Raw genomic sequence first — 27,871 nt, 5'->3', positions numbered from 1 at the left:
TCGCCAAGCGACAAAGTAACTTTGTCGCTCGCCAAGCGATAGTCATTTTGTCGTTCGCCCATCGATTAGACAGCGTCAATTTATTTACATGTATACAACATCACATAATGTAGTTTCTAAACTTATTTATTCATAATATTAAATGTACAATTATTATTGTTATGAATAATAAACTCTAAATGGGATGGAACTACGAGGTTTCGTAGCAAATTAAAAGTTGAAGTTCTGGTTGAAGTGTTTTTGTTGTTGTGATTGACAAACACTATTACAACTGTCAGGCGCATACTTGATATTAAATTACTATTAATTATTATTGAAGTAATAAGTAGAAAGAAGTAAAATCAATTTTTTGTCTTTGTGTCATGATAAATATTGTGTGCATTTCGAGCGCAAAGTGCGGTTGTCGCTCTTGCGAGTTTGCCGTGCTCCGGCTACGCCGTCGCGCGTCAACAACTCGCCGAGCGACAACTATGCACTTTGCGCTCTTATTACACAAATAGCTATATAAATTATACAGTGTGGCAAGTTGACAGCGGAACATAGGGAAATAACATGGGAAAATGCATTTTCGGCATTTTCTGCTCCCCATTTTCTCCTACAAGAAGAATTCCATACCATTGGATAGATAATTAAAACCTCCATCAAATTTCATAAAAATGCGTAACTTAAGTTCTTGCGTAAGTACACCGTTCGAGAGAAAAATGCGTTAAGGCGAGATAGAAATATTATAGGTGGAGCGTAATGCTTTGCTCCACCATTTCGATTTTTGGATATAAAATCAATAATAAGGGAAGGGGAAATTAAGGCAGTTCGAGCGATCAAATTGTTAAATAAATCAATAGATGTCATTGCACACCAACGGTTTTATGCGTCCATAAGGTCCGCGTATCTATTACTTATATAAATCTTTGGTTCTGTAATTAAATTCAAACCAAAGATTCGACAGTTTCTGATTTGATCCATGAAGCCGTCCACATTATTGAAGTCGATCTCTCCTTTGCGATGTCTTGATAATAAATTTAGTAGTAGTACTCTAAGGTAGTCTGTTCTATACACTCCTAGAAAAAAAACGTACTTAGCACTAGCGAGTGTGTTATTTAACATAAAATCTTTAGTAGAAGTAAAACGATGAAAGTAAATTGCATTAAAGAAAACATGACTACATTAGGTACGTGAAAGACTTACCTTAAACCATGGGAACAATGTATCTGTCGTGTGTTTGCTGGGTTACCATGATCTAAATGGAAAGTGAACGGTTTAGTGACTGTAGTGAACGGAATATATAAAAGACATCTGTTATTAATTTTCACATATAAAACTGACATAAGTTCTGAAAATTCTGAAAGTTTTTGACAAGTGTTTGTAACGACGTTGCCATTGCCTCATTACTTTGATTTTCCCGCATTTTTCCACGCTAAAATGGCGGACCTTGCGACATTTATATTAATGGTTAACAACGGAATACCGCCTATGGAGTATGTATAGGAGTATTTACCTCCTCTAATGTCTCTGATATAACCGCAAATAACGGAAGGACAAAAGATGTTTTCAAGTGGGCGGCCGTATTTATGGCGCATACGAGTATTGAGAAGTTCATCTAAGTTTGAAAATTTTTCAAAGTTTCTAGTCAAAAATAGTATAATGTAATTTACAATTTCAGTATTTACGGTGTATACGGCTTCAGTTTACGGCTATAAGAACTTTAATTCTACAAACTTTTTTTGAAGTACACTGTATACATACACACACTTTATACGGACCGTGCACAGTTACCATATCTTTGTTTATGCAGATAGGCATTGAGTATAAACATTTAGTTGTTGCAGGTTAAAAATCTTGCAATAATTATTGTGGTAAGTATGCAAGTATTGATAAAATGAAAACCTAAGATTGCATTTTAAATTAGCCGGGAACGACGCCATTGTTCTTTACCACAGATGACAGATTTCTCTCTATTTTCTTTCTCTCTCACTCTCTCTGAATTACTTCTAAGTAAAAGCATTGTTTAAGTAATCGGTGATCATCGATAGATATGACTACCAGTAAATGTACGTGTTAACCATCGGAATTCATAATTTGTAGTAGGTGTTAAATCTGCGTATATTTTTACAAGTTATAATAGTTTTTATTATAGATTTGATTTCCATAACCCTTACAGCACGTGCAAGAAGTAGTTTCTGCAAGATAAAAATGGAGGTGGCGTGATATGAAATGTAAGTACCTACCTATCAACTTAAATAAAATAACATAATGAAATAAGTAAGTGTGAAATCGGATCGATTTACACGTTTGTGGCCTTCAGTATTGTGAAATTCCTTCAGTGTGGGCGAAAAATAATATCGTTTTTCTGCATTTGATTTAGCACATTTACACATGTCTAATGGTGGCAACAGACTATGCGTGTATTCGGGATTCGCTCGGTTCGTGGCAGTTTCTAGTTAAATAAATGAAGCCCAGCAGACTATTCATGTATTCTCGATTTAAGCGAATGAATCCATACACACTATGCACAAATTGCTGGCGAATCGCACATTTTGAATTGCGAATACACGCATAGTCTGTAGCCACCTTAATGCCTATTGTATAACACGTCTATTCACTAACTTTCGTTTGTGAACGATTTTGTGGGCTATCAAAAGAGTTTGAACGAAACTGAACAAAGGGCAGAAAAACGTTATTTACTAACTTTTTTGTTTAGATATCAATTTTAAGGTTTATTTGTGAACAAAAATGAAGACAGATTTTGTTCAAAGTTTCATGGCGAATGTTTGTTATAAAATTAGAGGATGTTTGCCATTTGTAAACGAATTCAATAATCCAGATATCACTGATCTTTATTTTATTCTAAGTATGTAATGTGTGAAATAATTTTTTATATCATTATTAGTTTTAGATGGCTACCAGCATTTGTCGTGAAACGCAGCACAGAAAGCATTTGTCGTTAAAAGCAGCTGTTGTCGTATGTAAATAGCGTTTGTCATTACAACTAGCGATCATTGTCAGCATTAGTAAAGAGGCACATTAAGGAAGTTACCTATTTGAATCTACTTTTGAAGGAAAAAATGCCAAGAAGTCCACTGAGTATTGATGGTTACCAATATAAGCTGAATAGAGTGTACAACAATTTGAGGTAACCAACTTTATTCATTTTTTACTTTTTTTGTAGTAGAACTTGAGTTCGATTTCATTAGGTAACAGGTTTGGCAGTGGATTTACTTATATTGATTAATATTACAATTTTTTTTGCGAGATTTTTTAAAACATGTTCTGCAATCTTGTTAGACGTTTGTCATTGCTACTCTGTAATACAGGTGAATGCTAATTAAACATATGGTGATGGATAGAAAATGTTTACTGCAACTTCAACTTTTGACTGAAATTGTAGAATTTTTGCAATTAGCAACTGAATTGCAATGAATATTTATAATTACAATTTCACTACGTTTGCAATTGAGTACTTCTTAAATAGTTTTAAGTAATAATTAAATAGATTTTCACTAAAAATCGCTTTATTTGCTGACCGGTTTCAACATTCAAAATGTCATTGTTATTTTTAGTGGAAAACTATCTAATTATTACTTAAAACGGTTACAATGGAATTTCTCAAGGTATCCCTCAAACTTGATTAGTTTTTACAGCACCTAGCCAAAGGTAAAGCGCGTTACTATTACATAAATTGATATTGATAGTCACAATTGCATTCAATTCCACAGCTATCAGAGCACACTGCAAAATAACTTTTCTATGACTAATTTTAGTGTAGAGATTTTTTGTTATACGTGCATCATAATCAGTAATTAAAACATTCATTACCCTGCATAATTAGCATATCGTGAATTTTAGATACAGTGGGGTTGTGTCAATTTGAAATGGTTGCTGGACCTTTTCATATAAAAAAAATATTACTAAAACTTTTTGTTAAGAAATTCAACGTCTAATTAAATGAAGTAGCACGGAATATAGTGATGGGAACAGTTCATTGTATATAGGGCCAGTTTTGCAATTGCCAGTTAACGGTAACTGACAGATAACTTCCAAGGAGACAATTGTTTTATGTCTATGACAGTTATCTGTCCGATAAGGTTAACTGGCGATTGTAAAACTGGCCCTTAATGTATCAGATATTTACAAATTTTGGTGTGTCAAGAGATTGAAATGTTTCTTAAACAGAGTAGTAACGGTAGTTTTCTATATTATTATTCCTAAAAATATTTTTATTACAGGTTTGGTTTAATTGGGATTCCACTGTAATTGTTTAATACTTGCGTATCATAATTGTCAAAAGTACTTATTATATTATATTATATTGAATAATTATATTTCATGAAAACGAATTAAGAAAATGACATCAAATTGTATCTAAAAACAAGTAAAGTACTTGTAATATGTTATCAATTTCTTTTTTTGGTAATATTAATCAAAATGTTTTCTATAGGTATTACATGTGTACAAAGTGTGCTCTTCCTTGCTTTGCAAGGGGTGTTTTGAAGCCTGATGGGAATTTTTCGCTTTCTGTTTCTCATAATCATCCTCAGGATTTTGCTGAAAATCAATTATTTTACTTCCGGCGAGAGTTAAGACAGTCTGTGGGTAGGAGTACTAGCTCTTGTAAAGATATTTACGAAAGTATTCGTTTATTGTAAGTTAATATTCTGCAGTTAAGAATCTAAATAACAATATATGAATTTTTTTAGATATCCTGAAGCGGCTAATTTACTGCCATTTACTGCTGTTGAATCAGCTATGTTTAAGTGGAGAAGAACTTGTAGACCCCCATATCCTAACACTTTGCAAGAATATTATGACTTGCTAATATCAGAAAAGTGGTGTAATCGATTGACATACGATCGTGGCGCTCTTCAATGCTACTTCTTAAAGCCTTCAGAAAATGTTGAAATATTGTTGTTTTACAATCCCACTTATGTTGAGCCTTTATTATCAAATTGTGAAATGAACGTTGATGCAACATTCAAATGTGTGCCATGCAATGTTGGACTTTCAACGCGCAGTGCGCAGTGTTTTACCATAATGGTGACAATACATAATCATGTGAGTCGAATCCAAAATTTAATTGTAGTGACCACTTTTTTATAGTCGATACCATGTATCTGGGCACTCATGAGCAAACGTACTGCTGAAGCGTATGTAACACTGTTTCAACATTTAAAAAGTAATTTCCCCAGCATGACCGCTACACAAATAATGTGTGACTATGAAAGAGCATTATATCAATCGTTGATGGAGATTTTTCCTGAGTCTGAAATTCATGGATGCTTTTTTCATTTTTGCCAGGTAAACAGATAGTCAGTTGAATTGTATTGTTAACCAGAATATACTTTACAGGCAATTTATCGTCAATCAAAAAAGTTAGGATTGGGATCGCTAGTGACTCAAAATGAACATGCTCAATTTGTATTAAGGAAAATAATGGCATTAGCGTTATTACCATGTGATATGGCCGTAGAAGGATTTAATTTAATTAAATCTGAAGCCCCTGACGATATTCGTAATGCATTTAGTAATTTTTTTACTTATGTGGAATCCACTTGGTTGGAAGGGGTTACACCACAACTTTTTAGTGTGTTCAATTTAGTTAGACGGACTAATAATGCAGTTGAAGCATATCATCGAGTTCTAAATCAGAAGTTTGGTGTTCATCCAAATGTGTGGGCTTTTACAGGTTTGTTTTGTACAGTAGGTTTTAGAAGGAATTGCGATCAGTGAATTACCTAAATCAAAACTTTGAGTAATGAAATATAGCCAGATCTTTTCAACAGAATCCAATTAGTATAACAATTCACAAATCTTATTTAAAAATTAATTTGAATAGTTTTTGAATGTTACTAATCGCAGATCTAGATCTTTATTATAACTTTTTCAAGGACCAGGGCGTAATCAGTCTCACAAATGACTTCACTTCTATGCATTGAAGTTCTGCTTTTGCGTTGTTCATCGCGTTAATGGTTTTGCGTGATCCTTTGCTGAATTCATATTGAAAACACGAAAAGAATGGCATATACATGCAAACCTATCATCAAAATAAAATTGACAATCACAATGCAGCTAACAGGTAGAAAAGAGTATACTGACAGGAGAAAATAGAAAGGAAGGTAAAGGAAAAGTGAACCAGAAGGTTCATTCAGTGATGACTATCAACACGAGGAGAAGCAGAACTTCACATCATGCTTTTAGAAATAGTTATTTTTTTATCAGTATTATACAGGGTGCAACATAAATGGAGAGATAGAGGGAATTGAGTCAAATGTGTTTCTTTTGGGAACTACCTTAAAAAAAGTGGTGAAATTTGCATTTCTTATATTTTTCTCCAGCTCATAAGAGCTACAAAGACATGTGGCACGTCTTTGAATAGTTCTTTAGGTATACTTTTTCCGATTCTGCAAAAAATTTGTCATAAATAGGTACATTAAATTCATATTGAATCTGAGATGTATTACGTCCTTGGTCCCATGTTACTAAAGTTGTAACATTTGTCAAAATGTTTAAATTGCGTTCTGTACAAATTAAAGTTATATTTATGATTGGAAATTTTTTGTTTTTTTACAGAGCACCTGGTACAACTTCAATCAAAATCACACAATGATGTAATAATTCTTCACTCTGGTCAAAGGGTAACTAGACTGCCTAAAGTTAGATACCTACTAAATGCTGCCAATATTTCACGAGCGTGGCGTGAACTGCAAAATCAACAAATATCATTGTCTGAATTCTTAGAAAACGCTAAGTACTTTGTCAGTTCACTAGTTCGAACATTGTTAAGTAATGATAATAGCAGACATAATGATGATTTAAATGATGTACTTCTCATTGACGGTGCACGCATAGTCGAAACAAGAATAGAGAACGCTATTGTGGATACAATGAGAACTGCAAATGTTAACAATGCATCGGAAAGTAACTCAAGAGATGACAATTTACATACAAATCGACCTACAACACGATTAAGAACAGCTACAATTGCAAATAATGAATCTGAAACTATTAGTTTAAGTAATACCAATCGTTCTAGGCGAACACGTCCTAGTAGACCTCTCACACGCAGGGTTAGTCAACGTAGAACGCGACGCAGGACTAGTGTTTCAACTTTAGTCAGCAATAATGGCAATGCTGATACCTCAACTTTTGCACAAACAACAGTTCAGGCCAGTGTCACAAGAGGTATAGTCTTTAGTTATTATTTGCAGTTTTATGCAGTGAGCGATGGCGTTCTCAAGTTTGCAAAGAAGTATGGCATCAATGTTATGCATTCACCCTGTACAGACTAGTCACTGTGAGACAATCTATAGGCTCTTTGCAAACGGTTTTAAAATTTAAACAGTTCTATTATTTCAGAAATACAAACATGTCAGACGTGTCAAAACCGCTTTAGGTATGACAAATAAAGATTGATTGATTGAATGATTGATTGAACATTTTCTGAAGTGAATTTCTGCTTTACTTCTTCAAATGGTTGCAGTAAATTTAAAAGATTTTTCACTACATCCTGTTTTGTTGGGATTTAGCACTATAAATCCTTGCACATCATGCAACCTATTTAACCTTAGAAGAAGCGCGCCAAAATTTGTTACACATAAAATAAATTGAAAATTGATATAAATTATAAAACAATATTACCCATATGCACATAAACCATAAGAAAGCGTAGCTATTTAGCACGGTTTTTTATAAACTCTCAAATTAATTTTGCGTCTATCACTGTAATTTTTTTAAATAGTCTTCTCCATGCTCTGACTTATATTATCATTCGTTAGAACCTTTAGAATTATTGGTCATGTATGTATAAAGCATGGAATATGGAGTATTTTTTCAAAAATGTTAAATTTGTGGTCTGTAACAGTGAAGTAACACACATAAATGTGATTTGTTTCAGTATTTTATGCTGTTTAGTGTGTTTTTAATATTTTTTTCTGGATGAATGATAAAGCAATATTGTATGTTAAAAAGAGCATTTTGTAAGTTAAAGTAAAACTTTTCGTAGTATGTTTATTTAGATAGTAGCACCTTAAGTTAATTTTTAATTAATGCTTTGGCTTTGCACTTTTCATAAATATTGGGGATGATGACACCAATAAAGTATTTGATAGTTTGACTGAAGCTTTTAAACCTATATTATTTACAAGAGAATAGAGCTGATTACCTAAGGCTATCATATGTGGGGTGTTGTATAATTTACTGTATTTTTTTATTTAAACTCGTTAGTTATTCTATGTTATAAAATATTTTTACTTTCATTAAATGTACTTTTTACAGTTACACCAGAGGAAGATGCGGAAATTATGGAGTTTGTCGATCGAGTTTTACGTGAAAATTCTGTTCAGGTTACAGGTGAGAATAAATAGTTTAGATTACCTTGCTAATTTCCTGTTTATTAGAATTACATACTGAGAATACAGAGTTATTGGACAACTTCATTGCTGATTTACCACAAGGTAACTTTATCAATGCATTTCTTTTAGCTTATTTATCTTTGTTGACAGGTTCGGCACTTACCTTAGAGTTAGACAGATCCAGTGTTGTAAAAGATATGTTTTCATTCTACTCAGACCCTATGGTTACATTAAAAAGTTTAAACATTGTGTTCAAAGGAGAGTTGGGGTCAGATTTTGGTGGATTAACTAAAGAAGCATTCACCATTTTTTGGAATGAAGTAGTAATCGACTACTTTCGAGGTGAAGATGTAATTATTCCGTTCCTTCCCTTGCATCGCATTCGAAGAGATAAAATGAACTTTAAATTGATAGGTCGTATTCTAACTCACATGTTTATACTTACCAAAAGCTTACCTACAAAATTGCCTTTATGTGTCTATTTACTATTGCTGAACAATGAAGAAATTTCAGATGAAATTATCATGAACGATTTTAAGCTATTTGTAACTAAGGCTGAATCAACTCTTATTTCGAAAGCAATTTCATCATTTTCTCAGTTATCAACAGTTGAGTTGTACCGCTTGCAAGAATTTTATTCATCCTATGGGATGTACGATATACCCCGTGAAGACCAAATACAAGAGCAAATCTTAACACTTGCAACTGATATTTTAATTAGCAAACCTAAAGACTTTATTACCATAATGCGCAGTGGAATTCTAGATACTCATTTAACTACAGTATGGAATGTAATGACTGTTGAAGAGTTGTCTACTATATTAAATCAGTTGAAACCGTCTCCTCAAAAAGTTGTTGATTGCATTGTTCAAAGGGAGCAGGAATTAACAAATGACCAATCACGAGTGTTCTATTACTTACAACAGTTTGTTTTATCATTGAGCGACTCTGATTTGCAAAAATTTTTGTTATTTGTGACTGGTTCTATTCACCTTCCATCTTCAATTTTAGTAACTTTTAATAATTTAAATGGTTTAAATCGTAGACCTATTGCACATACGTGCAGCAATTTAATAGAAATTTCATCTTCATACTCGTATTATCAAGAATTCACTCGCGAAATGAAGCAATACTTGGCTCACGATTTTTCATATGAATACTCTCAAATTTAATCTTTCAATTTATTGTTACATATTTCACATTTGTTTAGGGTTCTACTAGATGCTTTTATTATCAATCTGTGCTTTACAATTGTTTGTATGATTGTTTTGCTTATGTATATTAAAATAAATATATTAAGTTCTATTCAATGTATTTTATTTTTTCTCTTAAGGTGATATCAGACGATTCACTTCTTATTCATTTCTGTCTTTCATGATGTTGCTTTCGGCGTTCGGCATCAATCGCTTGTACTTCATTTAAGTGAACTGTTTGATATTGCCTTTAGACCAAATTGCACCATAACAATTACGGAATACTTAAATGTAAGTATGGCTTGAATACCTTGGTAACGATTGTTGAGACAATGGTTGCTATAGAGATTAAGCTCTACTTATAAGCAGAATTTAATTTGTACGGTGCAAATGAGCATTAAACGCCTAAGTTCAACCTCCGGGGTTGCAACAGAAAATTGCTATAGAAGTACGTCGGGCCACAAAAAAGTTTCTGCCTGGAGAATGTAGGAGGCGAGGGCTGCCTTAACATATAATTTTTCTCGACTTTCAAACCTTTAGCATCATTTAATTTGACCTTTTCGTTGCTCTTGCTGGCTGGTTTCCCATTCCGTAATATGTATAAGTACAATGCAATCGCAACAGTTGTTATGTCGTCTGTTTTTTATCGTTTCTAAATATACATATGAAACGAAACTTTTTACCTATAAGCTAGTAACACGCCGACAAATAAAAATACGCGTTTCTTTTATAATATAAACTCGGCAATTAGTATGGTTAATTAGTAAAGTATGGTTAATACCTTAGTTAATACCTATCGATTGCTTTGTCGAGTCGTCGAAATTTTAGGATTTTGTTCGTACAGAATGACCTATCTTCTTCAGTAGTAACAGTATGGTTTACACTAGTTTACGCTACGGATCGCCATCTTACAGACAATTTAGACGTTAAGTAGGTAATACAGGTTTCGTATTATAGGCTTTTAATTTATACGATTTGTCAGTTCGACAAAATGAAAGTTATACGCTTTTTTTTTATACGAATTTTATTTATATGTTTTACAAGTTCGACAAAATGAAAGTTATACGTAATTTTATTATACGTTTTTATTTTATACGAAATACCGGTTATACGTTTTGAAATTTATACGGAATGATAGCTACCCAAGCAAATTTCCAATGGGCAATGCTCTATTGACCGTCCAATTTTTCAATTTGAAAAATTTGGTTTCACGACGATGACATTCATACACACACTATAATATTCTATTTCGTTAATTTTACACACTTAAAGGAGATTCATAAATTATCAACTTCGGGAATAGATTTCATCTGTCAGACTAATCGATGCAGGAATAACACAATAGTACGAATATAATGCCGAAAACCCGAAAATTCTATCATATTCTGTTGCCGAGATCTCGGTCGATTTACAAAAGATGTTGAAATATATGAGTCTTACTCAAAATTAACATTTAAATTCAAAAATACTTTACAAAAAGGAATCAAATCGTCAGAGAATTATTATCAAAATATACTTCCGCAGAAGTAGCGGAATTAAAATTGTTTAAATGACTATCACACAAAATATATGAATTACAATTCGACTGTATCATAAGCCTTTGTGCACAAATGTTATTTATTTATTTTTAGTCTTTATTTTTAAGTGGCCGGGGTTTCTATCAAACCGACCCACATTTACATTTACAAATGTCTATGCCCGAACCCGGACCAGGGACCCTTAGTACAGCAGTTGAGCTTCAACTCCAATGTGCCACACGGGCCGGTTACCTCACGGAGATACGACGAAAAAAATATTACCTTTGAATCTTGGTCTCGGCCGTCTGAATTCAGAAGGACGCTCTCTGTCAATAATCTGAAAAAAGAGAGGGAGTGATAGCGTAGCATATAAAGTGCGAGAATAAATCTAACTTTTGTCACGTCGGGTATATCTATTTATTCATAACCAAAACTGGTTTTCTTTATTTAACCGCAAGGAAGCTAAAAGGGAATTAGCAATATAAAGTAACAATCTCGGTTAGAAATACAATTTTATTTCAGATGTAAATAGAGTAAATTAATATTTATACTGCAGTACGTGTGTATATTCGGGATGTGATAAATGAAGCGGGTCATTGTTGTAAAACAAAAATTTATTGAGTGATATTTTACTAAGATGATACCTATAAATATGAGTGCAAATAGTGGGACAGCAGCATTCGTTAGTTAGTGAAGTTAGTTGTGTGAAGAATCACCAGAGAAAGGAGGAGAAGAAATAAATTGTAACATCCGTCCATAACTGCATGTGGCCCTTCTACACTTTTTCAGGAAACAGTTTTTGGAAATGAAGAGCTTCCATAAATACGTGTAAAAACCCCACAAACGTTAACTCACTTGGTTCTCACTAACGAACACGTCGAAGCTTTAGTTCCAGGCGGTTTCGAGTTTGAGTAATGACCCAAAACACTACGGTTTCCATTAGAAAAATCAGTTTTCCTTTGTTCTTACTCAAAATTGTAGCTGTTCCTTTTTCTTTTGTAATTTTTTTCTAAAGTCAATAAATGACTTACCAAACGTACCGAAAGAAGCATTCTTACGTTTTATCTAGTTAGCCATAAAGGGCATTCACGTGAGCTCGTAAAACTGCAAATTATCCCCTAACCGTCTCTGCTAGTTTTCGACGTCTACACTCAACTCACCCTGCATATCAGACAATGGTCAAAATTAATTGGAAATTTATACATTCTACGACGTAGAATAAGTACTCTCATTACTGGCTTCTCCTGTTTTACATATTTCTGCGCGTCCTGTCTGTATAGTATGACGTGAATTGCCAATACAGTTGATATAATATCTTATACTTTCGCAGCATTACAACATGCAAAATTAAATTACAATAATTGTTTCAGTCATGTGAACAAAACGACGACTTACGAAAATCCATCAGTGAGAAATATGGAGCCGATAGCGATTCCAGAGCCCCGTTCCGTCACCCTCGAGCGATCGACAATAATGGGATTTGGTTTTGTGGCGGGATCGGAAAAGCCCGTCGTTGTGCGTTTCGTCACGGAAGGTGGTCCAAGCGTCGATAAGGTAATTGAATATCTCATTATTTTGAACGACGACGCCCGACGCGACGCGTGCACCTGTATAGCTTTGGACCCGTTTGATCTTATTCCGCTCAACGAACAGTGGCAATTGATGATACCAGTTAACTTACTTTTGTGGAGAATCATTTATGATACCTACTAACTAGCAAATTGGACGAGCAAAGTTATAAAAGATGGAGGTAGATGACAAGGTTCTTGGGGCAATTGCACATTTCATAAAAGGAATATTCTTATGAATCTTTCTTAAAAGTTCATTATGCATAATTATTTCAATGCCTGGGGGCATATGGCATTTACTACAGCGTTCTCATTAAATATTTAAAGAGCGCACTTCGGATAGCACTCCTTCAAGACGTTCTTCTCAATTTTTAAGCATTAGTTGACTTTTTAGCGCATTTTTATACATATACCTACTTAGCCATCAGCATATTATATGTAATAATTTCGCGTATGTAAAGCTAAAATCAACTAACGAACGAAAAGCACAAACTACGACAGTAGTTAAGGAGAGTAAAGCCTTTCTGTACACTTCGTAAGTGTTTATTGGAGTAAACATGTAATTTGAAGGCACAATTACTATTATAGGAAAACCTCCCTTTGAAACAACAAACTTTGTCTTTGATTGTACTTCACTGTAACTAAATCTAAATATTGCACACGTCGTCATAGTAAGTTCATTACGCCGACAGACTCTCAAAATTCGGTCCAAGGAAAATGCAAAAATTAAACCCTCAATATAGCTTTGAAAGGCCAGTCATGCACTGACTGAGCTAAATAGATTTGAAAGTACCATTTTAGCTTTTATGTTTATATCGATCTTAGCTTTAATTTCTTCCATTGATACCGCAGTAAATGGTTTGCAACTTGCACTTCCCCTATCTGGGCGAACACTTTTTTGCCCAAATGTATCCACGGCTAGCTCAACTAAATACTGTCTTCAGCCAAATACATCTCTTTCTTTTCAAACTAGAAATGGTTGCTTCGTTGCTTCAATTATCATCCCCTGGATTTAACAAAAACGAAGGTGATTACAACCCCGTTTTAACCAACTCTTTTCCATTCTGTCAATCCAGTTAGAAACCTCATTAATTAAATTTACCTTAAAACGTTTCGAAGAGAAGAATTTTTATTTTGGACCACGCACTAGGCTCCAGACCATCTCGTCTTAGTCCCTACTTCCGTTTAATTATTTTCCGCACGCCCCAAATGACGCTAATTAGTTCAATCGACCATCTTTAATCGCTAACCAATCGGCGTCGTCTATCTCAACAAATCACACGCGTGCCAACATTCAAAGCCCACGGCCGTTTTTAACACTACAACCTAGTGCTTCCGCGCATGTTCACCTCTTGTTTTGTCACAGTTTGAAGTTACATACATACTAAAGAATTCGACACATTTTAAAGCATATGATGATGTTTCTATCGATGGCTTGTTGTGGTATTTGTCTTCTGACCCTGAGTGCCTATATTTCTTTCAGCTTATTTGATTGATTGATGCCGAATAAATTTGATGCATCTGCAAATGGTTAGTTTGTGCTTAATGAAGCCCAATAAACTTCTTCGTGAACGCTTAATTCGACTAAGACCACATCATGCTGTAATCCTGATTTAACTATTTTGGTTTAGATTGTATTACCACCCGCCAAACTGGCGTTTAATCGTTCACGAGGCATCCGTAAACCAATAACCCGTAAAATATAGATACAGATTCTTAAGAACCCATTGACTATTAAAAATTTTAAAATAATAACATTTTGGAACAAACAGCTCTATAATGGAAGCACCTTGTATACTTCAACACCTAAAACCGATCTACCTTAAATATATTCAATTCGCAACCTTACAAAAAATTGAAAAAATACTCCCCATGAAAGGGCTTTCGTTACACAAGACTTTACGGGTGTAAATTTATTACAAAAAATATCCGCGCATGTTCACCTCTTGTTTTGTCACACTTTGAAGTTACATACATACTAAAGAATTCGACACATTTTAAAGCATATGATGATGTTTCTATCGATGCCTTGTTGTGGTATTTGTCTTCTGACCCTGAGTGCCTATATTTCTTTCAACTTATTTGATTGATTGATGCCGAATACATTTGATACATCTGCAAATGGTTAGTTTGTGCTTAATGAAGCCCAATAAACTTCTTCGTGAACGACTTATACATTCACTTTTAATGATGTATAAAAATGTCTTAGAGTCAGGGCCGGATGTACATATTTTGCACCTATGGGCCCGTCGCAATTTGTCGCCCCCCCCCCTCCCCCCAACCAATTAAAAACATGTTATACCCCAACCAAAATTATTTTTTACTCTTTACAGAAAACGTAATACGATTTACTTGCTCTTCATTTGCTCAGATTGATTTAATTGGTAGGAAAAACATTAACTATAAAGTGTTATTCAAACAAAGTATAATATCTGTAGTTTGAATTACAAACAAATAACTTTTTTTTAGACAAATGTACTTCTTTTTTTTAATATTTCCGCATCATTACATCATTTTAGAATATACATTATTACTTAATATTTGCAATGTGAAATTCAGAAAGTTTTCCAAAATAATAAAAGACACTAATTTCAAATAAGATATTTTAAGTTTATTTTACAGTTTAAACAATGAAATCCAATATATAAACGTAAATGTAACCACTAAATAGTGTTTCAAAGAATTCAGAGAATCTAACGGTTACGTGGCGGCTAGAGGCCCTTGCGGGCACCTTTATTAAGCGTTTTCAACAACAAAATTTGCGGGAAAAGCCCTAAATTTTCTACAATCTCAAATTTCGTCGAAATGTTACTCCATATTTCATGATTACTTTTAAGTTGGTAAGAGTATGCGTAACATTCCGACTTCAGTTTCTTAAGAGGTTATGTTATTTTTCCACGCTAATACTATGGAATTATTACCCAAATTTGGTTTTTTGGAGCCCTTAAATACTTGCCGCTATGGGCCCGGGCCTACATGGCCGCATGTTAAATCCGGCCCAGCTTAGAGCGCTCAACTGATTTTCTTTTACAAAAACTTCTCAACTGGCAAGACGAACTCACTTTTCAGAAAGCTTCGATAACGACAAACGGCCAAATACGCACAAAACAATAAACGGCTAGGTTTCAAATGGTATCAAACCAAACAAGCCTCCGCCTCTTCTATTTAAAACAATTTCCCGTTCTTTTCGACTGCCACCTCCACTTGAACGGTAATTGCACCTGAAACTAATTAGCTTACGCCGCGATAACAAAACTTTTTATCTACGACCGAAGATAAACTTTTACAAATCCTACGCAACTATTTCCAGATATTTAAATCTAGTCTTTTAACACGTAATGAAATTGACCAAATAAATAAAATACAAGGTGATTACTCCTGTGATTACTTAAACAAAGTTAACAACTGATAATTCTGACAAAAACACAAAATTGACTTCGGATTAAACTGAAATAGTCGAATGTCCAATCTGAAATACAACCAAATTTTAACCCAACATCGCCTTATAATGCCACCATAAATCTGCGATTGGAATGAACGCGTTGTCCTATAATGAAATCTTTTTTACAGCTTCTCCCTGGGGACCAAATTCTTGCGGTAAACGGCGAAGATGTAAAGGATGCGCCAAGAGAACATGTAATTGCTTTAGTGAGAGCGTGTGCAACAACCGTATGTCTAATTGTGTGCCAGCCTATGCAAAAAAGCGGTGCTCGCAAGTCCACATTCTTATCAGCTAGCAAAAGGGCGAGACTTCGAAGTAAACCATCAAGGGTTCGTTTTGCAGAAAGTGTATGCGTGAATGGTGCCCCGCTGTTTCCAGTAAGTGAAAGTACCTAAGTTAAGAAGTATTATTAACGATTCGTTTGTATAGCCGTCCGCGTTTTCTCTGGGTGACGTTTGCGTGCCTCCGATGGCAAATGTTCTCAAAGTGTTTTTAGAAAACGGTCAAACAAAATCATTTAAATACGACGCATGGACGACGGTGCATGACGTTGTAACATCGCTGCAAACAAAGCTATGCCTGCAAGCTACGGAGCATTTCAGTCTTGTTGTTGAGCACATCAAATCGTTGAAGCGTAATAAGTTAACGTTGTTGGATCCCACAGATACTTTAGCTAGGGTAAGTTTTAATAGATCATAATTGTAAACGTTTCCATTCCTCCTTTAGATAGCATCAAAACCGGGTGCACATAAATTACGGTGTTTATTTCGAGTGGCTTTTGTGCCTTCTTCGGCAGCAGCCCTTGCACAAAGAGATCTTGCAGCTCTCGACTATTTATACACACAGTGTTGTAATGACGTAACACAAGAAAGATTCGCACCGGAATTACAATACGATACTGCCTTACGTCTAGCTGCATTACAAATCTACCAACACGCACTATCAAACAACATCTCTGCTGCCAAACTTACCGTTAAGACTGTTGAGTAAGTACATTTCGATCACCCAATTTTATTTTGATCTGTGACTTGTAGAAGAGACTTTGGTTTGGAACGTTTTGTGCCTGCTTCACTTTTAGAAAATATGAAACGTAAGGAAATACACAAAGTCTTGTCGCACTTTTTCAAATTGCACGCCAGTATGGCCGGTCCTGGTAAACAATTAACTGCCCTCCAAGTTAAAATACATTATTTGGATCTTATTAGTCAACTACCAAGTTACGGTGCCAAATGTTTCTCTGCCGGTCCCCGGGCAGATGCAATGGAACGAGTCATACTAGTTAGTCCCAAATTTGGATTAAGCCAAATAATTGGTACCAGGAACTCTGTGGTAAGCTGCCGTTTAGAAATATAAGCGTAAACATTAACGTCTTTTGTTTAGCCCCTACCGATCGCCAATTTAGAAGATATTAGACGAGTAGAAGTAAGAAATGAGGATGAGTTAAGCCGAGCAGTATTAATCAAATTACATAATGAGAGAATAATTACAATAACGTTGGAAGAAAGAGACGCTTCTGAGCTCGTTTTAGTATTAAGCGGTTACTTTAAGTTAGCTACAGGTCAAAATCTGCCAGTGGATCAGGAAGAATCGCCTCCTCTAGAAGATTTGGCCCCGCCATATTTGTCGCAACATAGAGTGGTGCCGGAAAAATGGAGCTATATTAGTCAAAGCCAGGTGCGTAGTATCTGCTTCGCGGTTCATCCCGCTTATCAAGGCATCAACCACAAGACCAACGGTTTGTACAACACTGTGGGAAGGCAGAGCAAGCCGCCCTTCATGCCCGGATTCAGTTTAGATAGTAATATGAATAGTTCAATGACAAACAATAGGAATAATCAAATTAGGAATCATTTCCGATTTTGTGATAGTAAGTCAAATTCATATGACTTGGAGAGAGTTGCTTCCATGGAGATTTTAGAAACTTCGCAAAGTGATGATGTATTGAGACGAGTGCAAGAGATGCATCAGTTAGTTGAGAATTCTGAAAAATATTTAAATGAGCAAGAGGAGTTTAACAGGCATGCTTCTACAGAGTGGCAAGAAACGAGTGTCGATATCGAGAGCGACTCTGAAAGCCAGTTTGCTGACGACGCACCCGGAAAATTAAAACACAGTGACTCTTTGCTGCTGTTAACGCAAGGTCGTAAGTACTCGGATGAGACGAAACACTCATATACAAATACTACCATTGAAATTTTACGTAGCGAAAACAACCATTCAGAAAGTGATAACGACTCAGTGTGCACGCCACACAATTCGCCAAAGCATAGGATAAATAAACTAGGTGACAATTTTAGTAAGAGTAGAGTAAGCTTCGGATTACGTAGTCCAGATAATGCGGGTTCTAAAGAAGAGGATTTAAAGGCATACTTGGAAAGGTTAAAAGACAGTTGCAACAATTCCGATTTAGATAGTTTAACAAATCTCTACTACGATTTTGATCCAGATATTATAGATTTAACTTTAATACCTCCCCCAGTAACACCTGATGAATTGGATTGTGCCTTACCAACACCAATCAATAATCCTCCGAGCAAATTTGCCGATTCGGTTGAAAACTTGAAAATTATCGACCGAAACATTTTAAGCGACAATATTGACTTGGAAGAATTTTTGGCCAGCGTCACGGTTCCTCCACCCATTCAGAAAGTTACGCCGGCAGTAGAGCTGACGCCTGAGGAGATAATGTCTTTCATAATTCCACCACCTCCTGCTCTTAGACGAAGTTTCGAGAACTTGTCGCTTCCAAATCATATTCCAACAAGTGTTTCTAAACAAGAAGATGTGCATAAACGCACAGAATATCAACACACAAACGGAAGCCTTATGAGAAGAAATAGCAATGGAAGCGTTAAATCTAACATAATAGAATACGCAACGGTTGAAAGGAAGGGGGCATTTTCCTGCTGTGCGAAGGGCAAGGTGGAAAAATCGAACAAAGAGCATTGGGACAGTTCAAATGCGTTATGCCCACCTCCGCGAAGGTCATCCGATCAGAAGCCACCAGAACGCCCACCAAAAACTCTGAGTCAAGAGCGCCAACGATCGTATTCGCTAACAAACAATATCGCGCATCACAATTTACAAGCAGAACCACCACCAACGTTGCCTCCACGGGGCGAATTGAACTCGCACGCACCTTCCCACCTGTATTTACCACCAAAGAAACCTCCACTACCTCCCGTGCCTCCGTTAGAGGTCTTAAGACGTAAGAACAGCAATCCGCAACCAAAAAATAGCACAGAGTCTCGCACAGCGTGTATCGGTTCGCCCCATTTACAGAGGAATAGGAACGTTTACAACGCGATCGAATCTGGTTTTGGCATTTCGGACGATCGAAAATTAAACTCGGTTTCAACGGCGATTAGTACACCAACATCGCCACATTTAGGCAGAGGAGCACAACTATCAATGGTACCAGTCGAATGTCCAGATTCACCTAAAACACAAAAGAACCGCAGTTTTTCCCAGGAGTCACCTTCGTCTCGTCAATCGAATGGCCATGCGCATATACGTAGCTACTCTGAGTCTGCCAGCAGTGATAGGAGTTGGACGAAAACTGCGGACGAATCGATACAGCGAAATGGTGGAGTTTGTGTCAAAAACGGATGTATTTCGACACGAGAAAATTTGCTTACAAAGACGGATGCGGCCATGGGCAGTTTGCTGATACGGCTCGATCAAGTTGCCGCTCAGTGTAACGCCGCTCAGGTACACGGAGGAGGTAGTCTTATGAGTGAAGAAAAATTTCAGGTGAGTAAAAATCTTTGTGGGGCTATTCATTAAGGTGGGCCTGTGTAGATCGCGAAAGACGAATTAACATCACAGTCTCTTCAACTAGTAACGTCAAGTAAGATGCTAGTAATTGCCATGTCCGACACCACACTACCCGATTTACCCGAGAATTTAGCCATTTGTTTAACGATACTAAGGAGACTGACTGAACTTTGTCAAGATTTGGCGAATCACACAACGGCACCTTTACAGACGCGAAACCTAATCATAAAAGTGCACGATGTTACGGCAGCATTCCGACATTTATTAACGTCCAATATAGATCGAAGTTCGCAAGCTACAATTGAAGAGCATTTAGCATCTGAAGCTGAAAGCTTAGCGAATGTTTTAGCAACTTTATTAAGAAGCTTGAGGGTATTTTCCCCTTGAACAGTAGATTATTATGTAAATTCAAGTATACTTATCAAAAGTATGAAAGTTGAAAGTTTGGAAGTTAAAATAGTGTTCATTTTGATGTCTCGAATTTAGTTGCAAGGTAAGTGTTCTGCTGATTTCGATTATTGGGTTCCTACTGCAATGAGTAGATGCGAACATCGTCATTTTTAAATGCTTTTGTTCTGAGCCGATTTCGTGCTGAATATTAAGAGCCTTTAATTCGCGCAGAGGAGGGTGAAGTTTTACATAAATTTAGCATGCACACTGTTATTCTATTATTTCAGTTGCCAATTTTACGTTATTGCATTTTTGAATAGAAAGATCTTCTTATTAGCAATTAGCAAACATCACTTTCGGCATTAGCATCCCACAAAATCAGATATCGATATCAATATCCTTAATAGATTTTCGTGATACAATTATTTGAATTTATTAATTTTTTTGCCAAAGCGTTTGGTCCACTAGAAAAAATTTATCTTCCAACTTCAATTCAAGTGTACTCAAACAATAGCTGTTAAGAGGTGATATCCCCAAATTTGTGGGGACGAATTATATTGGAGTAGTCAGTCCCCTGAAACGTACTTTTTGTCAACTCAATAAGTAATCAATTTGCCATGGATTTAATTTATCAGCTATATTAACGAACTGTCCGTCTGTAGCTGTACACCTATATCACCTCAACAAAAGGCTACAGAAAGTATTACAAGCAAATTGCAAATTGAAATTTAAGTAACAAAAATAATAACAAAGGAAGGGTGCTAAATACGATTCCATAAAAGTGTAAAGTAAGTAAATTATTAAAGTGGCGACTAGTTAAAGTGGTTAATTTTTTACTATAAAAATAATGGTATTAGTAAAAGAATGTGACGTACTTTAAAAATAAGTGATTGGTTAGTAGGTAAACTAACAAAGTAGATTTAAAAAATAACTCTGGAGATAGTACCTAGAATGCGTATTGTCCAGATATATTATAAAGTATTTTGGACATAACCTGGAGCATAATGAAAAACCGACTGTCCCCACAGCTTTAGGATTAGCAGTTCCCTGCGGAGGATTTCGCTACTTCCATTTTGTTTCTAGAACACATTAACTAAGAAACACTTCATCTTCTAGTTTTTGAACTATTTCACAGTAGAAATTTTGGTCACGCAAGGTTACCTACACTATTTTTTCCAGTTGATTTTTTGTCTTCTCCTCTGACCCGCTCTTTCTTGTTAGTTTGTTGCTTCTTGCATCTGTTTTAGCTTCTTTTAGTTCCTTATGGCCATCTATTATACGCACCCCCCCCCCCCCACATTATTAACGGAAAATCAAACAAAACCTCGCGCAATTTTTTTAAAACTATACATAGTGGTCTCTTTTACCCAAAATAATAGGTGAGTAATCAATTCTTTATCTAATGAGTTCTGTTACCAATTAAATTCAAAATCGTTTTATTTTTTCTCTTGTCAACATCACAAAATTTTTCAAAAAAACGTTTTACAAAAAACAAGAACACAGCACACCAAAATCATACTACAACCAAAATAGTCGTTGAACATGCATTTTTTTTACATAGCTCTACTTTTCCAAGGGTCTGTGTATCGTTGAACACTACTTGAGCTTGAATCCTCTCTCCATCAGGATACTTAAAGGATGTTTTATTTTCATCCTAATCAAAGAAAATACAATTACAGTTTGAGTTTTACAGCCCCAACCCAAAAGTTAACCTACTGATTTGACTCATTTACTCATTGCAGTAAATCTTTTGAAATTTAATTATGTGGTATCATTCATCCTCTACACTCTACAGGCTGTCCAAACATGATTTTTCGGAGATGATTAAACAAAGATCGTTCAATACGGTCCGTCATGATCAAGGTGTATTCCAGCCAGACGAAAATTCATGATTGAAAGCCTGTTTCATTGATGTGAATTAGAGAATTAAAAAATAGTTTCCATTATAAACAAACTCAAGTGTTATTGATAGCTAATTATACTTCCATTGTATTCCTCGTGAAATGCTGCGGAGTTTCAATATCTACACATTTATGAATTTTGATAATTATTTAAACATATCCCAAGCCCTAACATATCAAGTATCGTGTACTACTTACAAGTCACTGAATTAATAAATATTTTTGAGACATGTAAGTGTAAAATTCGTAACGAATGTAAATATACAAGAATCAAAATGTTGTTTACCTCATTTGGATTAAATTAATCCCCATTATCATATGCTGTTACCTTTTAAATTAATCTAGTCACTTTTTATTTAGTTTTTATATAAAGTAAAGGTACCTACAATAGTAAATTACACGACCAAATACGCAATATTTACCTATAATTATTCAAAGTCTGACCTGTTATACTTTTAAATGTGATATTCAGGTACTCTAATGTAGTAACAGTTTTATTAATATTATTATTATAGAATGTTTTGATAAATATGCAAATGTTAACTAATGTTAAGCACAGTTTTATTATTTGTTGCAGTTTATTATCTGTTTTAATGTATAATGGTTATACGTATTTGGTATAGTTTAGCTAGTGCCTATTTGCAGCTACTCAATGTAACCTTGTATGTGTTTTTTTTTATTTACGTGCACTAAGTATTACCAGAGCACGTCTGTTTTAGGTTTCTAATACGCAAGTTGTTATGGAATCGTTTTAAAATTTATAAAGTTTGAAATTACTACACGCAAATGAACCTTTTGCGCATGGTATATATAATCAGTTTCGTAATTAATATTTACTTCACATAACGAAAATTTACAAACAGCAATATCAACCTATTAGCATTTCATAAGTATGTTATTTTTTTCATAAATTATGCGGTACTGTCGCATTTTTAGCCACTGTACCAATTCGATAAATTTCAAGCTTCTAGTTACTGTTATTTTATATGTATGTAAATACCTGACTAGGTACGTACCAAAATCAAACCCTAGTAATAATTTGAATTAAGCGTATATTTTAGTTGGATTCGTTTGTCGCAAGTGCGAATGCTTGATGTACAAAAAATAATGTAAGAAATATTTCAAACTAATTTGTAAATAATATGTACTATGAATATTAATAACTAAATGAAGGACATAGCATAAATTGACGAAACCAAGTATGTTAGAGAAAGGGAAACTTTGTACCTTAGAAGTGAAATTGATGTAGAATATCTAATGCAAAAGTGTTGAGTAAATGTTTAATTATGATACAAGTTATTGTTAACATTATCCAAACAATGATTAACTCATTGCGATTTTTTTATACTTATGCTAATGATTTAAAAAAAGGAACGTCATATCTTAACATATCCTGCATTAAATACAAATAAAGTATTTAAACCAATTTTTTTGTCATGTGTGTCTTCATTTCACTTCACAGATATAGGTACCTACCATGGGTCTTTGTTGTTGGATTGGAAAAACCTAAGGGCCACCACGGAGACTAACCGCAACTGCCTTTCGGATGTTTGCTAATTTCACCAAAAAAAAACCTCAACTGCAATTTTAGTCCAAATTAAGGACATATGGACGGCTACTCAGAATGAGTTACACAATAGATATTACCTACGTTTATTTTTAATTAAGCACTGAATCACGATTGACATCGATTACTTTACATTGAAGTAAACTACACATTGGTTTTTTTAATCAAGAAAACCCCTGGATTCAGAAGTAATGAATAGAAGTAAATTGACTTCAGTTTAACTCTAAAAAGACGCCATCTAGAAAATCTTGGAAAATTAAGATAAGTTGACAAGGTCACTTCTACACAGTGCTGGGCAGTATTCGATTTTGTAAATACTGTTTAGTATTCAAATCCTTTAAAGTATTCAACTACTTTGTAAGTAAATACTTTTATGGAGGCAGTATTTGTATTTGTAACTCAAATACTTTCACAAATATTTAGTATTCCAATACTTCGCAAAGTATTTGGATACTTCGTAAAGTATTCGAATACTTCGCAAGGTATTTGAATACTTATTGAGAAGTATTTCGCATAGTATTTGAATACTTACCTAACTTTCCTTTTTTACCAAAAATCGACTGCACCGAAATTTCTGGGGAACACACTTTTTCTTATAGACCGGGAGGCAGCGTACATAGTAACTAAACCATACGCGACAAAAAATTCGACAATACAGGCTGAAAGTACGTTGAAAACTAATAATAAAATCGCTCGTCTGCCAGTCGTAAGTGGCAGCATTAACTTGGGGCGGCGCTGAATAGGTGACTTCTTTAGGTGATCAACTATAAGGGTCACGGAAAAGGTTTGTATCAAGAAATCCCATTTTTTCCATAGTTTTCAAATATGCTATGGCAGACGATTTCAAATGCAGCGTTGGTAGCGAAAGACGCTCTTCAATGTAGGAAAAAACACCCCTGAACTAAACCATGAGGACAGTATAAAAATTATACATAAAAAATTCCTCTTTTTGTCACTACTTTAAAATATATCCTGGCAGACGATATTAAGTGTAGCTTTAATAGTGGCAGACGTCTCAGAAGTTAAAAAATTTAGGTATAGTAAATCCCAGCGAGTGCGAGCGTGTGAGAGATAAGCGCGCGAGAGCATAACGAACAGAGATAGGTATAGATTTACGCACCGCATGGAGTTACCAAACGAATTAAATGAGGGAAAATAATAAATTGTTTATTTCGCGATAAGATTGTCGGTATTTCTTGAATTCTTTTCACACTGAGAAACAGAAAACCTGAAGAGAAAAGAAGATAGACCCTCAGCTCATTCTAAACTATCTTCTGACTCCAGTGCCGTTGCCTCTATGCAACATTGATGGATCGATGATTAAAATAGTCAAGTTTGTTTTGCTGAGACTTTTTCAGAAGTATGATTCTCCAAGTGCTCCTAGTCCATCGCCAGTTGTAGATGTTGTTTTAATCGATGGAATATTTTTTTTGCATCTTTTTAAAGATCTCTGGTAAACCTTTGAGCGATTTTCTGAACACATCCTCGGCAAGATTTGTGCTGTGTCAGCGAGAGAAGTTCATCTTACTTTTGACAGATAGTTACCCCTTCCATGAAGGATGCAGAACATGATCGTTGGGATCAAAATCAGGAAAGATTACAATCCTACTCAATTGCTGTTTCCACTCAGAAGCAGCCTGCAAATTTCATAAAACCACTTCGCAATGATAGCTCAAAGCCTCTTTTATAGATTACTTATACCGTTCATAGTCAAAAAAGACCTGTTGTGCTTTACTTGGAAGGAAAGTTGTGTTTGCCACATATAAAGATAAGTGCTATAATATTTGTGACAAGGGAAGATGATGTGGTAAAAACTGAATTGTGCCGCAGCCACTAAGAGGCAGATTCTCGAATAATTTACCATCTTGGTAAACTACCAACAAGCAGCGAAGTCATTATTAACGCTTCCGATATGGATATTGCTGTTATTGCTTTGGGAAATGCAAGTAAAATATTGACGCTAATACCATCAAGGTATAGATGGAAGTAGGTAGGTCTCTTTTCCAATAACACACAGAAACTCATAAATCTTCGAGTGATGTTCGTGAATTTGGATGTTGATGTGTGTAACGCGCAGGGTAACGCGTTACCGGGTTCTCACGCATTTACCGGATGTATGACTTGTGTATGGTCCTCCTGGTTTAGTTCATCGCAATTTGAGCGAATGCCACCGAAAAATGTCTGAGTTTCTACAATCCGTCTGATTGAAGTGGATGGAACTATGTGAATGAGAAGTTTAGAATCAAAAGGGTTGATAGATCTCAATAATCAGTATCCTTTTTTGAGTTGGATCCATCGTTCCTCGAAATGGGGGTTGAAAACATAATAAATCAGTATCCTATCGCTCTCTCTGTTCGTTATGCTCTAGCGCGCTTATCTCTCACACGCTCGCACTCGCAGGGATTTACTATACCTAAATTTTTTAACTTCTAAGACGTCTGCCACTATTAAAGCTACACTTAATATCGTCTGCCAGGATATATTTTAAAGTAGTGACAAAAAGAGGAATTTTTTAATGTATAATTTTTATACGGTCCTCATGGTTTAGTTCAGGGGTGTTTTTCTCTACATTGGGGGCCGTCTGTCGCCCCCAACGCTGCACTTGATATCGTCTGCCATAGCGTATTTGAAAACTATGGGAAAAATGGCATTTCTGGACATAAATCTTTTCCGTGGCCCGTATATAGTTTAGTAATTTAGTTGATCTCCAAAAGAATCACTTTTCAGCGCCGCCCTCAAGTTAATGCTGCCACTTACGACTGGCAGACTGGTGATTTTATTACTAGTTTTCAACGTACTTTCAGCCTGTATTATCGAATTTTTTGTCGCTTATGGTTTAGTTACTATGTACGCTGCCTCCCGGTCTATTATTTTGGTGCGTAGAATCCAAAACAATTCGTACTTTTTCAATCAGACTTCTCAATCAAAAGTTATAGACAAGAAACCAATTTCGAAAGAAAATTCAAAGGCTGTAACTTTTGAACTAGTAGCCCAATCTTGGAACTGTTTGAAATTATGGATTCTACAGGCCACATTCTATAACAAAATTTTTTTCCGGGTCGATCTGAGACAGTTTTTTTTCGAGCCTCAAAAAAAGGCAGTGTATAACCTTCCTTTTTTACCAAAAATCGACTGCACCAAAATTTCTCGGGAAAACAGTTTTTCTTATTAATTTTGGTGCGTAGAATGATAGAATCCAAAACAAATCGTACTTTTTCGATCAGACTTCTCAATCAAAAGTTATAGACTTGAAACCAATTTCGAAAGAAAATTCAAAGGGCTGTAACTTGAACTAGTAGCCCAATCTTGGAACTGTTTGAAATTATGGATTTGCGCTCCTAAATAACCTTTTTTATATAATTTGGTATCAACAACCTCATTAACGTTTAGCGTCCCCATCTTGAAAGTGATTTCTAAATCCCGCATTTTCCAAAAACTCCTACTTTAGCCACGGATTTGTGAACAAACACAATTATAGCATTCAATGATTGTAGGTAGTGGGATAACCAAAATGGTTCTAGAAGATAACACCCAATTTCCGTAAATGTTGCAAAAGTATCTTGGGAATCAAATCATTGGGCCGATATTCCTAGATTTCCTTTGCCATTATTGCACTCATAATATAGTCCAATATAAATATGTACTATGATAAAAGTGAACTTTGATTTGTTACGTGTGTTGTCTAAACAAAGGGGCAAATATCCTCTGAATTAACAATTGAAATTATTATGCAGTACGTACCAGCACAGATTAAAATACTAAATAGTATTTTGTCTGTGGTACCAGCATTGTAATTAGTTAATTTGAACAATGGTACCTGTAAATCACTATCTGTTTTCTTTACCAAGTACATTAGAAATTGTATGGCAGTTTTGGCATCAGAACGTTCAAAATAACAGTAGTTTTTCCTAAATTGGGAATTGGTTAAAAGTAGTCATAGTTTGGATAACTAAAAGGCATAAAATTATTTAGTAAATGTAACATTTAAATAGTTGGAAGTAATAAGTGCATCTAATTAAAGGTTCTTTTAATATACCACAATCGGAATGTTATTATGCCACTAGGTCCTTAAGAGTTTAAAATTAGACTGGCCCATTATTTAATTGAAATCGCAGCGTACAAAAAATGTAGCAGTACCTACGCTAATAGTAAAACGTCAAATGTTAAATTT

General features: G+C 35.1%; 2 protein-coding genes across 7 annotated transcripts; both read left to right on the top strand.

Annotated features, from left to right (window-relative positions):
- The first annotated feature begins 1,974 nt into the window (after positions 1-1,974).
- On the top strand, positions 1,975-9,650 carry LOC116182291. Of its 4 annotated transcripts, none has more exons than XM_031502816.1 (11): positions 1,975-2,081; positions 2,135-2,213; positions 2,894-3,130; positions 4,436-4,639; positions 4,695-5,049; positions 5,095-5,292; positions 5,344-5,680; positions 6,565-7,176; positions 8,269-8,343; positions 8,391-8,447; positions 8,496-9,650. In XM_031502816.1, exons 3-11 carry the CDS (start codon positions 3,063-3,065, stop codon positions 9,515-9,517), a joined length of 2,928 nt encoding a protein of 975 aa, XP_031358676.1. In that variant the 5' UTR covers positions 1,975-2,081; positions 2,135-2,213; positions 2,894-3,062; the 3' UTR covers positions 9,518-9,650. The 4 variants fall into 4 exon arrangements, with proteins under 4 accessions (XP_031358676.1, XP_031358675.1, XP_031358678.1 ...); XM_031502815.1 differs by having other exon boundaries at positions 2,888-3,130; XM_031502818.1 differs by lacking the exons at positions 1,975-2,081; positions 2,135-2,213 and adding an exon at positions 2,475-2,848.
- Positions 9,651-12,421: 2,771 nt separating this feature from the next.
- LOC116182280 lies at positions 12,422-23,559 on the top strand. Of its 3 annotated transcripts, none has more exons than XR_004147471.1 (8): positions 12,422-12,609; positions 16,194-16,442; positions 16,495-16,743; positions 16,792-17,051; positions 17,100-17,394; positions 17,446-19,818; positions 19,867-20,335; positions 22,028-23,559. XR_004147471.1 is itself a non-coding variant. In XM_031502802.1 (8 exons), the coding sequence occupies exons 1-8, from the start codon at positions 12,472-12,474 to the stop codon at positions 20,227-20,229; spliced, it is 3,876 nt and encodes a 1,291-aa protein (XP_031358662.1). In that variant the 5' UTR covers positions 12,422-12,471; the 3' UTR covers positions 20,230-21,684. The 3 variants fall into 3 exon arrangements, 2 of the variants coding, with proteins under 2 accessions (XP_031358662.1, XP_031358661.1); XM_031502802.1 differs by lacking the exon at positions 22,028-23,559 and having other exon boundaries at positions 17,446-17,932; positions 17,984-19,818; positions 19,867-21,684; XM_031502801.1 differs by lacking the exon at positions 22,028-23,559 and having other exon boundaries at positions 19,867-21,684.
- Positions 23,560-27,871: the final 4,312 nt, after the last annotated feature.

Source organism: Photinus pyralis, unplaced genomic scaffold (genome assembly GCF_008802855.1).
Source record: "Photinus pyralis isolate 1611_PpyrPB1 unplaced genomic scaffold, Ppyr1.3 Ppyr1.4_unclustered_Scaffold450, whole genome shotgun sequence".
NCBI lineage: Eukaryota > Metazoa > Arthropoda > Insecta > Coleoptera > Lampyridae > Photinus > Photinus pyralis.
This window is presented reverse-complemented; position numbering and strand designations above follow the sequence as displayed.